General features: G+C 38.3%; 1 protein-coding gene across 1 annotated transcript in view; it reads right to left on the reverse strand.

The window, feature by feature from the left end:
- Positions 1 to 13,034, reverse strand: part of MCM9 (minichromosome maintenance 9 homologous recombination repair factor) — a 49,668-nt gene that overhangs the window by 5,254 nt on the left and 31,380 nt on the right. The window contains exons 8-12 of the mRNA XM_079298830.1: positions 9,959 to 10,133; positions 7,599 to 7,801; positions 6,337 to 6,540; positions 4,790 to 4,872; positions 299 to 444 (exon numbers count right to left, since the gene is read on the reverse strand). Of these exons, the coding sequence (XP_079154956.1) occupies positions 299 to 444; positions 4,790 to 4,872; positions 6,337 to 6,540; positions 7,599 to 7,801; positions 9,959 to 10,133 (811 nt within the window). The remainder of the gene's footprint in view (positions 1 to 298; positions 445 to 4,789; positions 4,873 to 6,336; positions 6,541 to 7,598; positions 7,802 to 9,958; positions 10,134 to 13,034) is intronic.

Genomic DNA, 13,034 nt, shown 5'->3' on the forward strand with positions numbered 1-13,034 from the left:
TCAGCTACAGAATGTAGCATTTTAACTCTAAGAAGCACTCTTGAAACTTATCTGAGCACAATATTGGGATATAATTTGGGAATTCATTAAAGTATTTGTAAATTCTATAACCCAGAGGCAGAAATGATCTTGTGATGATCTCAGAGTGCTGCTTTAAAATTATCTCCTGATTACCCATGTCCTCTAAAGAAAATGTGCCTTCCCAATGTCAGAATTATTTTTAGACCCTCTCCAGATATTATTGTGAAACAAATTCTGTTTCCCTTCTGAATTAGTTTGTTACTTTGAGTATTATAACCTGTCAAGTCTTTGTAGCTCTTTGTGCAGAAGATCTTTCAGCTCCAGCCGCTCCAATATGATTTCACACTGTGTTCGGTATTGCTCCATTGGATTTTCTGGAAATGAGGTGTGTAAGGCATTGATGCCTCCAAGAAGTGCACCCCCCTATGGCACCAAGGAGATTAAAAAGAAAAAAAAAAATAGGAAACTACTATTAAGCTTATTATTAAGCACCAAACATAACGCAATTACGTGATTAAGCCTGAATTATACTCATACTTATTTTTATTGACACATGGAATAGGAATATTATGGATATTCCTGGCACCAAAAGTTTGAGAATATCATGACTGAAAATGAAAATTAAGATTGCAGATATTTTCCAAATTCCTTGTAAAAATTGTGCCCATGTGAGGAACTTTTTTAACTGAAGAAGTTCTGACTGCTAGAAGTTAGCTTTGCCTAATTTCTTAAATGAAAAGACCTGGATACTAAGATTCGTCAACACAGGGTAAATTATTGGGCAGAAATATTTCTGAATAGTACTTTAAGTACAACTTGATATTTGTAAATAATTCCAGAGAATTGTAAGTGGTTTTAATGTGGGACAATTTTTGCTGTGCCTTGTAAAAACGAAGTAGTTTTTATTTGGAACAGAGCATCTGCACAGTGATTTGTTCCACAACAAATAATCTAGAATAGCTCTGTAGTTAATTGCTCTTTGGATAAAAATCACCTCACACCACAAATCCTCTATTTTGCCACAGATTAATTAGCATTTACCATTCCTGTCTAATCTATAAAGCTCAACACTACTAATGAACAACATGTGTATCAAGTGCCATGGGCACAATAGCAGAAGTTAATGAAGTCTCTGGATCCAGAAATTGCTACCTGTGGCATCACATGGATTACATGTCTTCAATTGTAGTAATTTCTGGTTCTCCCATCTTGCATTGTTAAAACATTACATTTTTAAAATCACACTGAAAAACATCATTTTGTGGCTAACTAAAGCTCCCTAAAACTACAAAATTCTTAAATTAAATCTGTCCATGCAACCTTTAATGCATGCCCCTGAAGTGACCACTTGGGAGTTTTTTCACCCATCACTTCAGGAACTGGAAGCTTCACAGGCAATGAGGCAGTATCTTGGTATCTTGGTTAGAACAATTAAAAACAGACAAGGAGGACCAGCTTCCATCTCAGATGCTATGTTCCAATTCTAGTGATTCAGAAAGAGCCAGTCAAGAAAAGAAAGAAAATAAATCTCTAAGTGGGATCCTGATGTGGTGCATGCATGGAAGGAAATTGCAGACAACAGGAAAAGTGCTCACACTACTCTGAAACTGGGGCCCCAACCATCTCTTGGGAGTATGAGCTAGTGGACAATTTCTTCTGGACTGTACATAAATCAGCTCCAGATCAGAGGAGCAGCACCATCCCATCACTTTGCAAGGACTGTGTGAAGATAGGTGAATTGCTATTTCTGAAATATTCAAGGCCACTGGAGATGAATTGCAAAGAAAAATAAGTTAAGAAATTGAGAATATTATCTTTAGAACAGCATGTAACAAACAAAATATTATCAAAACACTGACAAAAGATACTTGCTTTTGGACTGAGTACTGTCAACCTGTGACTAAGGAAAGTGGAAAAAAAGAGGACTAGGTGGTTATATATCCTGAGATATACAGCCATGGGCTACAATAATGTCTTGCCCTCACTGACATTTCAGCCCTTTACTTGGCCATCACAAGGAGCTCCTTTTAAATACTGTGTGTATTCTGTGTGTTTCACTGTATGTGAAATTCTAAGTGAATTTAAGACATCTGTGAAGTTTTATTCCTGTGCTGGTGCTCATATCTCTGAGATACCTGCCCCTCTGAGATTCTGAGATGCCATTTTGAGTAAAGGAAGGAAACCATATGACAAAACCACTGCAAACTGAGGGAAAATCTAAAACAGAGAAAGTATTACAGGGAAAGTTAGTGGAAAGGAAAGGTGTAAAATGCCTAGGGATTGAAAGACAAATTAAAAAAAGGAGTAAAAGGAGAGCAATTGGAAAGAGAATAAAAGAAGGATGGAAACATGACCAAGAGAAGGAGGGAGACAATGCTGGAAAGAGAACATGAGGCAAAGAAAACATCATGCCAGGTGGGTTTGGAATACGCTCACAAAAACAAAGTAGGAAAGAGAAGTATAAAGGTGAATTAGAGGGTGAAACAAAACAAAAAATCCAATCAAGTAGGTTGATGATGAAAATGTGATAGTCTTCCTTCCCAAGAGAGCACATAAGAAATACCCAGTCACAGAGGAACTGTGAACTTTAATATTATGCTGTCAAGAACATGACTTATTGTAGAAGTTGCAGACAATGTCAAAGAGGGAGTTTGCTGAGCTGAAAGGTGGCAGCCAGTCCTTCCAGAACGATACTGACACTTCCTCATTTATAACCTCATTCTAGAGACTGACAGTTAGGAAACACAGGATGTATCTGTACAAAATGTGGGATATTTTTCTTCTAGAGAAGAAATCTGTTTCTGAAAATAAACTTTTTCATGCTACTTCTTTTTTTAATAAAACAAATAAACAGCTTCCTTCAAAAAGTGATTATTCATACTTTCCAGGAGGAAAGTAAAATCTGACCTTAAATAGCATATCTCAAACTTGCATTTTCCTAGCAAAAATAAACACTTTTGCCTGCTTGCTCATTAGAAGCTTAGAGTGGAGCAAAGATGGGAAGCATACCATGTACTCTCAGGTAATCTTCTGCAGTCATAATTCAGGCAAATTTCTCACTAACTCTTATTAGACAAAAATTTGTTAGACAATGTCATGGATTGACCCTGGCTAGGTCAACTTGCAGCCCTTTAGGACAGGACTGTATAAAAATGAAACAGTGAACCACAGTTAAAACAATTCTTTTATATTTACTTGTGCTCATCAAGTAGAGAAACGCACAGGTGACAATACACATTCATTATTATCATATACATACGTTTCACTTTATGATCTGTTAAAGAAAAAAAAAAAGTATTTCAGAATATTAATTTGAAACCACTGTCCCATCAATTTTCCATCTAGTTAATTATAGGTTTAATTACAGTTAATGAAGACTAACGTGGTATGTTCTGCAGTTTCAACAGCTTCATAATTTAACTTTGATGCAGTGCTGTCATTGAAAAGCTGAGCTCCTCAAAACAGTGCAAGATAATTACAGCAGACAGCAAAATAATCTTTTCCTACTTAATAAGGACAGGCCCTGTAATAGTTTTGATATAAATTCCATTTGCAACGTTGTGCAATAGATTATCTGTGGCACAAACTGCAATTAGTCTCTCAACCCTCACTGAAAGGACAAGAGAGATCACAAGTGCCTGCCAGATGTGACTCTGTGCATCTATCCTGAAGAACTTTGTCTCCAAAAAAAGGAGCATATCTACTTCCACAAAGCTCCTTCAGGCCCATTGAACTAATAGGTGCTCTGTAAGACTGTTTTAATTTGAAAGTATTCAAATCAACCTATATAGGAACATAGGAAATGCCATTTTGCATCAGACCAGTCAGCTGAGTAGAGGAGTACACCATCTCTGACAGAGCCAAACTCAAATATTTCAGATGTGCTAAACTCCCCCATGCATAAAACTCTAAATAATCTGCTTATGGTAATATTTTCCTACTCCAAAGCATGAAGATTTATTTATCTTAAAAGTACTCTTTCTGAAGTAATAGTGTCCATATTATTTTCCACATTTTTACTAAAAAAAATCCCTTCTATCAGATTCACATTTCTTTTACTAATTCTAAATGTGCTGCTTTCTCAACATCCTAAAAATAATACTACAGTAAACTAAAATCTAACCTTCCATATGTTTTCAATGCCTTTTTGCCTAGAAACATTACATAAATCCATGTAATAATTGGAATGCACGATTTTCAGTTCAACTAAAATTTTGGAGTTTTCAGGTTTCTAAGAATAATATTCATCTTCTAAATGTTCTGAGTTTTACTATTAGTACCAATATAATTTAAAATTATTTAAGGGCAAAATAAATTGTAGGTCTAGGAAGCTGTTTGGACTTGTTCCAAAGAATGATTTGGTTCTCTCCTACCTAATTAATGAGTGACTATATAACATCATGGAAGAAAAAACCTTTCAGAGGCTATTAAACAGTGATATACACACAATTTCTGTCTCAAAATGTCTTTAAAATGTATACTACCAAAAGCCTATAGTATGCCAAAACTTCACTAAAACTCTAAAGTCTATAAAAAAAGGTAGCAGGCTTTTATCTTATTCCAGATTTTTCAGTACAATCTCTGTTTAAGGATTTTAACAATCAAGATGGACTAAAAAACACGCTGTCAAGGTCTCTGATTACGCACTTTTCATGAATCTATAAAATCCTTTCCAAAGAGAAGAAGGGAGCTGGTACATGTCTACATGTAAAACTGAATCCCTTAAATGTGGTATTGCAGCAATGGCAATATCTGCAAGAAACCTTACCTGCATAGAAGATTCCATCACTGACACTACAGTTACAGCATCTTCCAAAGTCACAGTGTCCCTAAACATCAACCGAGCATGAGCTATCAAAAATAAATGGGTGCAAGGGTTATTACCAAAGTAAAAAAACCAAATTTTGGGGTTTTTTACTAGAAGGAACAAGATATTTCTTCAGCCCAAAAATACTCATGCATGGGCATAACAGAAAAATAAATACAATCATTTTGATTTCAATGTTAATTTTAACAGAAATTGGAAGGATTAGTTTTTCTAGTGAAAAGTGGGGTGTAATTTTCAAATTGCAGTTACAGTGACAGAATAAAGATTATTCTTTAAGCTGTTTAAAATTCTGCAGTTAAAAATGTAAAGTGCTGGATATCACAACAAAGAGTGTGATATGAAACATCTTTATCTACATAGGCACATGTCATTACCATAGACTAAAAAATAAGGTCTCATTTTCATCATAGGTCAGAAAAAAATTTATTCCTCTTCCTGGTCTGTATCAGAGATTTGGTATTATTGAAAATGCTTTTTCATCCTTCTCTTTCTTCAGTCAGCAAAATGAAAGTGATTTTTGTACATAGATACAATGCAAATAATTTACCACATGAAACTTTTTTCCTAATTGGCCATGGAAGCCCATTCAGTTCTTATTCAGCAATAGAAAGACAGGTTAATTAATACCACCTAAATAATACTTTGAAAGAACAAAATCCTACTAAAACCTTCAATCTCATGAACTGATAAGAAGGGAAAAAACATCAAATGAGAAAATTACAAGTGAATCTTGAAAAGTTAGAAGTGCCTTTCACTTAAATGGAGAAAGTCTTTCCCTCAAAATAGAGAACAAAATAAACATCTAAATTAGGAGGCACTACACTGCCATTCATGCTTGCTATACAAAATATAGTACATTATTTTAAATTAATTCTGAAAACATTTGATATGCCATGTTATAAAATAAAACCACATTAATACAGAGACCTACTGTTTCCTCTGGGTTTTTTCTTATAAATGAAATATGACTTGAACTCAGAGTTGGAAATTTTTAGGTTGTAGGCAAAATATGGGCTTGATTACTAATACTTCAGGAAACAAAAATATATAATCTGTTATGTGATATTAATTTTAGGATTATTAATAATTTAAAAATATGCTTATTTTGTTATATTAATTTCAGAGTAGAAGCAAATACTTGACTCAAATGGAGCCAAGCAAATCCTGAGACTGCCTTTCATAAAGACCCATAATTTCTGAGAATTTTCTCTTGAATGTGACTTCTTGCAGAGGTTTTAATATTTATTACATATGTGAGAATGTCAAAATTAAGACTGGTTTTGATAATCTAAATGCAACGCCCTTTCTCACACTCAAAATCTCCAACCCCGAGGCTCTTTAGATGGGAAAGATAAAAAATTACGAGAATCACCTATCCCTACCGCCACGGAAAAGCTGCTACTCTGCTCACTGGCTGTAATTATTCTGTTCTGTTCATTTCATAAAGGTTAACTGTTAGCCCAAACATGAAAATGCCGAGGCCTCACCTTCTGCAAGGCGCACCAGACTCTCCAGCAGGCGGATGGTGGTGCGGGCAGCGTTCCTGCAGTCACTCTGGCGCTGCATTTGATAGTAGCGAACAAGGATCAGGTTGCTCTCATCTGACAATTTTGGCTGTATGCTTTTTATAAGGCAGAAGTAGGTCTTCATCTTTTCCATGCTCCAGAGCTTTTCTGATTTGCTTGGGCAGTCTGCATTACAACACCCTTGTCAGTAATTCTATAACAACAGACATCAAGCCTCTTCCTATGAGCTCCTCTTAAATAGACAGGTGACTATGAAAGACACATTGCTGTATTTTTGGGGCATACTGGCTGTCTGTACACTAGTCCTCAAGGACTTGGTCAAATTCCAGTGTAGAATTTTACACACCATCTGATGCCTCCTGTATCAAAATCCACAGTAAAGCCTCCAGTAATTTCTACAGAACTGCTGTCAGCCTCACTGCCCACCAGATGGTACAGGCAGTGCCAAGTGCTTTGGAAGTCTTTGAAATGAGGGATACTACAGGGATGTATGCACCTCCTCTGGCTGTTTTACCTACTCTGTTGGAGCTAACAGCTACCTGCCATATTCTGAACACTTTTTGTAGGGAAATATTTTGGAAAGGGAATGAAGTTACCTGAAGAAGCTTCCTCTAACCACTTCTTCTGTAAAGGGGATCTAACCCATGCTCCTTGATGTGGATGGGGAAGGGGCTGGTCAAAATCAAATCACACTGCCTTCCCTCATTCCAGAGCACAAAGCTCCACATGGGGAATGCTATTGCTCATTCTTTGAGCCCTGCAGCACATGCATCTCTGGTCTATTCTTCCAGAATCAAGTTTCTGATTAACAGCAAGTACAATTGCAAGGTGTATAGCAACTGCAAATCAAACACCATAAAGGTGTGAGATGGAAACAACCCACTTACTGAGCAGCCTGGGATGAAATCTCTTATAAATTATTTCAGAGTAAAAGTAGAGTGTTCTCAGCTCACCCCTCTTAATTAGTTAGTGATCTCTGTCTTACCCCTACTTGAAGAACAACCATACAGCAGAAAACCACCATGACAAAAATGCAAACATTGATTAATTTGAAAGGTTCAGGAATAAAAAACAAAAAAATTGGAGGAAAATTAAAAACAAACAATCAAACAAAAAAGAACCCCAAACAAACAAACAACAAAACCAGAAACCAATCAACTGAAAAAAAGCAGAAAAAACCCAACCCAACAAAACACCTTACGATTTAAAAAGACTACTCTTACCTTTATTTTGCAAGATGAAGGAAGAAATTATGTGGTCCCATTCCTCATTCTTCGTATCTAACAACACCAAGACCAGGTCAAACCTGCTCAACAGGGGACTGCCAAGAGCTATGTTGACAGAGACAGATTCATTGGGGTCATAATGGCCTTTAGGGTTTGTTGCTGCCAGGATAGTTGTCCTTGTGCTAAGCTTGCACACCAAGCTAGAGAAAGGTATGGTGAACATTATGGTTGAATTAAACTGGGTAGGGAAAAGGATTCCAAAGTGTTTAAAAACTTTTGTGGTTTTATCCAATAAAGAGCATATCTTATTTTGAAAGACATAAGAGCTAAACAATGTACACAATTATTGTATTAATATTTATTATATGAACAGCATTTTTCAGTCAGAGAATAGCAACTAGACAGACAGTGATTTGGATACCAAAAATCACCAACCTTAACATTGCTACAAATAATCTCTCCATACAGCTGGATCCTTAAATAGTGAAAACCAATACTACTTTTCAGAATAAATCTTACACTGTGGATTTGTACAATATATAAACACTTTTGAATGCTGGAAAGCAACACTTTAGCTTAATTTACCTTTTAAGAGAGCTAAATAAAATGTGACAGAAATGCATCCTTTATTCCTGTGTATAAGCATGAATACAAACCCAAGTTAACAGTGATGGCAACCATACCAACTGAAACAGCCATTTTCCTCTCTTAACCATGATATCCCAGCATGTGCTTGTAGATGCAAGGAGAGATTATTTTTACTCTAGTAGTCCAAATGCACTCCTTTTGGGTAAGGCAGCAGCAGAAGCATTCTAACTTTGGTTTGTCACTGAGCTATTTCTAGTCAGCTCCTGAGTAACTGCTGCCTCACGTCCAAAGTTCTTCTGTAACTGAGAGGAAGGACCACAGATCTTCTCCCATGGAATAAAATAAGACCTAAATTAACAAGGTGTTTAACCTATGTGTGCTAAGTTACTACTCAAAAAATCCTCATTATATGTAGTCCTTAAAAGTGAGGAACTGACCAGATATATATATGGAAGTTGGCAAACTGTGTTTGGGTCTGTCAAATTGAATCAAGTGCAACAAGAAACTCAGGTGAAATATGTCCCTGTCCTACCAAGGAGATGGGACCATATTGATAACAAGTATTTGTGCCCAGCTGGCAAAGGCAGGGGAGAGCAACATGACCCTGAGATCAGCTCAGTTAGTAAGAGCATGGTGCTAAAACCACCAAATTTTATGGGTTTTATCCTATGGGTTTAATCCCCATATAGGCCGTTCACTTGAGAATTAGATTTGATGATCCTTGTGGGTTCCTTTCAACTCAAAATATTCTGTGATTATTTGTCCACTGTCTGACAAAGAGGGTGGAGATGCCCAGAATAAGGGAAGGACATGATCATTTACAGAAGCCAAGATGTGACTGGAACAAGAGCTGAGTGGAAGGTAACAAGAAGGAATACGGAATGAGTGAAGCCTTTTGAGTAGCAGAGATTTCAGAAATACCAGCCAGGAAATAATTTGGGCCTGAATAGGAGCTGCATATGACTGACAAATTGAAATATGAGCTCAAAGATCCAAGTGGTGGGTGGGGGTAGCTGGGGGGTGGGATAAGCAGATTTGAACACACGCTACTTTGAAAAAAGAAAGAGGGGAACTTAAAGGAAGCAGGAGTTTATATTTATGCCATATCTAACCTATAAAATTCAGCAGCATGCAAGTCTCTTGGAAAACACAGAAGCCTGGAAATCTCTTGATGTATTTAGGTTACCAAGCAATATTACTGGATTACAGGACAAGAGGACATAGCCTCAAGCAGTGCCAGGAGAGGTTCAGGTTGGACATAAGGAAGAATTTCTCTGACTGGACATGGCTCTCAGTGCCATGGTCTAGTTGATAAGGTGGTGATCAGTCATAGGCTGGACTTGATGATCTTTGAGGTATTTTCCAAACTTACTGATTCTGTGATTTTGTGGTTATGGAAAAATGAAGCCCCACTTTCTGAGTTACAACAAAGCCAGTCACAAATCTCCTCATTTCACACAGGATTATTACAACCACTTGCAGCAAAGACAAGAGAAAGGATGCCAAGTCTTTGTAGAAAAGTGCCCTGGCCTATAACAGAAGATTGAAAACCCAGCAGTGAAGAGGGTATGTATTTATTCTGATTGCTTGCAGCCTCTGGTCCAGTGCACTGTCCTTTGAAATGATGACTTGTCTAGTTTAGAAATATTGTTGACAACAAACTATTACATACAATGAAAATAGATATATTTAATCAGCATCCCTCCAACATGTAAGTACAAGTAAAAAATCTCATGCTGCTTTCTCACATATGCTAACATGCCACTTACCCTGCCTTTGCAACACTGATGGTTTGTTGTTCCATTGCCTCATGGATACTGGTTCTGTCATGTTCTTTGATACTGTTGAACTCATCAATGCAACAGAGGCCTCCATCTGCAAGCACCAGTGCTCCAGCTTCCAAATTCCACTCCCCAAATTCCTTCACAGCAGTCACTGTCAAACCTGAAGAATCAAATACTTCAGTCAGTCTCTTCCCTAAAATGCAGGAGTGAACTTGAGTGAAAGAAAGGGATCCAGCACAGTGGCTTGAGCCATGGACAGAGGACAAATCAGCAGGGAAGCTCCATCATGTACTTCTACTACATAACTCACTTTACAGGGACCAGCAAGCAATCTCACTAGTATAGAGGTAGGTTAGCCTGGAGCTGTGGAGCAGATTCTATCAAGCTTCCCATGTTTGGATTTGTGACTTCCTTTAGGACTTTGTTAAATGAACAAAAGGGATTCTTCTAGGGTACAAAGACTAGATCTATCAGATCATACTGAAAACTAGGGTAAAGGAAAAGATTGCAAAATTATGGAACAGATCCATTCAGGTCCTCCTCCTCATCATCAGCTACTAAGATGGACAGAAATTTTGGACCTGTAAAGCAAAGTTTGGATAAAAAAAATTATTTCAATTGTTATTTAACTCATGGCCCCAGAAAGTGTAGTCAAATTCTTCCCTTAAACTAAGGAAATTAAATTTCTTTACGATTTTTCGGTTTCCTCTAAGCATTAAGCAAAAATGAAAATCAAAGGATGAAATGAGGGAAGAAATAAAAAAAAAGGTTTTTCAGTAAATCTACACATGGTAGAACACTGGGCAGATGGCAAGTCAAAACCCCAGCACAACTGTGGAAATGGCCACTCATTAGCAAGTATGTGCAGCTCCCTCCAATCCTTCTATTCCCTATTTCCCAGCTTCTTCTCTATCTTTAGCCCTTCTTTTTCACTCCAGTATTCAGCTCAAAATATCCTAGCAGTTGACAAGCTGCAACCAGTCTAAAATCTCCTGGAATTCTATGGCAAAACCTGCACAAGAATCCCCCCCTGCCTCACCATTTGGTTCAAGGTTGCAAAGACCCTCTCATGACTGTGCAGCCCACCACAGTACCTATTTGCAAATGACCAGCAAAAAGCTTCAGGAATTAAATGCTTCCTGCTAACATAATATGTACTTCAACTTGTAGCAAGGAACCTGCTCCACCATGTCCAGTTTTGGTTTTCCTGGACTCTGTGCCCAACAATGTGGGCAGTCAATCATACAGCAGAATTATAGAGTCACAGAGTGCTAGGCAGTACTGGAGCCTGGCTGTGCATTTATTTCTGAATGCTCTGTGGTGAGGGTACACAACTTGCTGCAGGCTCCTGCAGGGAGCCACACGAGATGGCTTCCCCTGCTGCACACAGGGCCTCTCACTGGGAATGCTGCTGCACAGGCAGAATGGTCTCAGAGCTGTTCAGGGTACCCAAGCCTTCCACAAATAGAGGAAGGGATGGTTCCTGTGTGATGGGCATGCCTGGCTCCCTGCACAGCCCCTCTTGGAGGGCCTCTCCAGCAGCAGCACTGGGGGCTGTGCAGACAGCCTGATCCAGCCAGGGCACCCAGCATCTCACCAGCAAACCCTGCTTCGCCCAGGGGCTCCCCAGCCAGCAAGGTGCTCTATCCCAGCACTTGCCATCAGTCACTGCCATGGGCTGCAGGCTTGGGCTTGTGAGCCTGGCACCAGTGCCCAGCCCACTGCCCTGAGCAGGGAGTGCTCCTGGTATCTGGGACCCCACTAGCACCCAGCACAATCAGCACAGAAACAGGAAAAAACCCACCAGCAAAGCATGACAAAAACCCAAAGAGCTGAAATGGCCCCAAAAAGTGCCCCTCGGCAAGATGGTTTAGCCTGTAAGTGAATCACTGCTTTAATCCTTCTAGGGAATGCTGAAAGCTTAATGCACCTTCCTGCTTGATTAGACTAGTTTTGTGCATTCTGACAGCAAAAGTGCTTGTTCTGAGAGGTGCTGGGAACAATTTCATCATGAGTGCTGGACTGAGAGTTTTCCACTCTTCCCAAGCAGCCAGTGTTGCAGTTGCTGTTTATACAATACAGCACAATCTTAGCATATAAAAAAAGCACTTAGGATTATTTTAAACATTTCTGAATCTTCCCCTTTTTAAATAAAGTTAAATAAAACTTTAAAATGAACTCTAGTTGCCAGCAGTTTTTTTTTCTCTTGCTGAGATACAGTGCTTCTTTAACTTTTTGCCTGAAGTGAAGGGACAAAGGATTATGTTTTGTCCCTGTTCTACCCATGGTTCTAATTTAGTCATGATATTTTGCCCCACTATTCTTCTAGCCTCAATTTTCAACTTAGGGTACTTTCCAAGCTGGATGTACTCTTACATTTTTTACAACTTTCAGAGCTTGAACATTTTGAAATGAAATTAATTTCTTCTTCAGCTCATATGCTTCACAACTTTAAGTATAATACACTGACAAAAGAAGTATCTTGTACATATGAATCCAAACCTTATCAATTTTAATAAAAGTTATTGTGGTAGGCAGGATAAATACAGTCCCATAATCTATATGCCAGCAATTGAAATAAAGTCACGTCTTGGGATTTAATTTTTCCTTTTAAATAAAATCATTGCAAGGCAACAGCTTTCAAACTAATGTACAGAGTCCCTCTTGGTCGTGAATGGAGATCTGACTAGCTGCGTGATGAGATCTTTCTTCCTGATTTTCCCCTTGCCTGGATGAGAAGAGAAGAGAAGAGAAGAGAAGAGAAGAGAAGAGAAGAGAAGAGAAGAGAAGAGAAGAGAAGAGAAGAGAAGAGAAGAGAAGAGAAGAGAAGAGAAGAGAAGAGAAGAGAAGAGAAGAAGAGAAGAGAAGAGAAGAGAAGAGAAGAGAAGAGAAGAGAAGAGAAGAGAGAGAAGAGAAGAGAAGAGAAGAGAAGAGAAGAGGAAGAGAAGAGAAGAGAAGAGAAGAGAAGAGAAGAGAAGAGAAGAGAAGAGAAGAGAAGAGAAGAGGCTATTGATAAGCACTCCTTTTCCTGGAAACCAGAGAAGCAGACGCTCCGCGCTCC

Source organism: Erithacus rubecula (assembly GCF_903797595.1).
Source record: "Erithacus rubecula genome assembly, chromosome: 2".
In the NCBI taxonomy this organism is placed as follows: Eukaryota; Metazoa; Chordata; class Aves; order Passeriformes; family Muscicapidae; genus Erithacus; species Erithacus rubecula.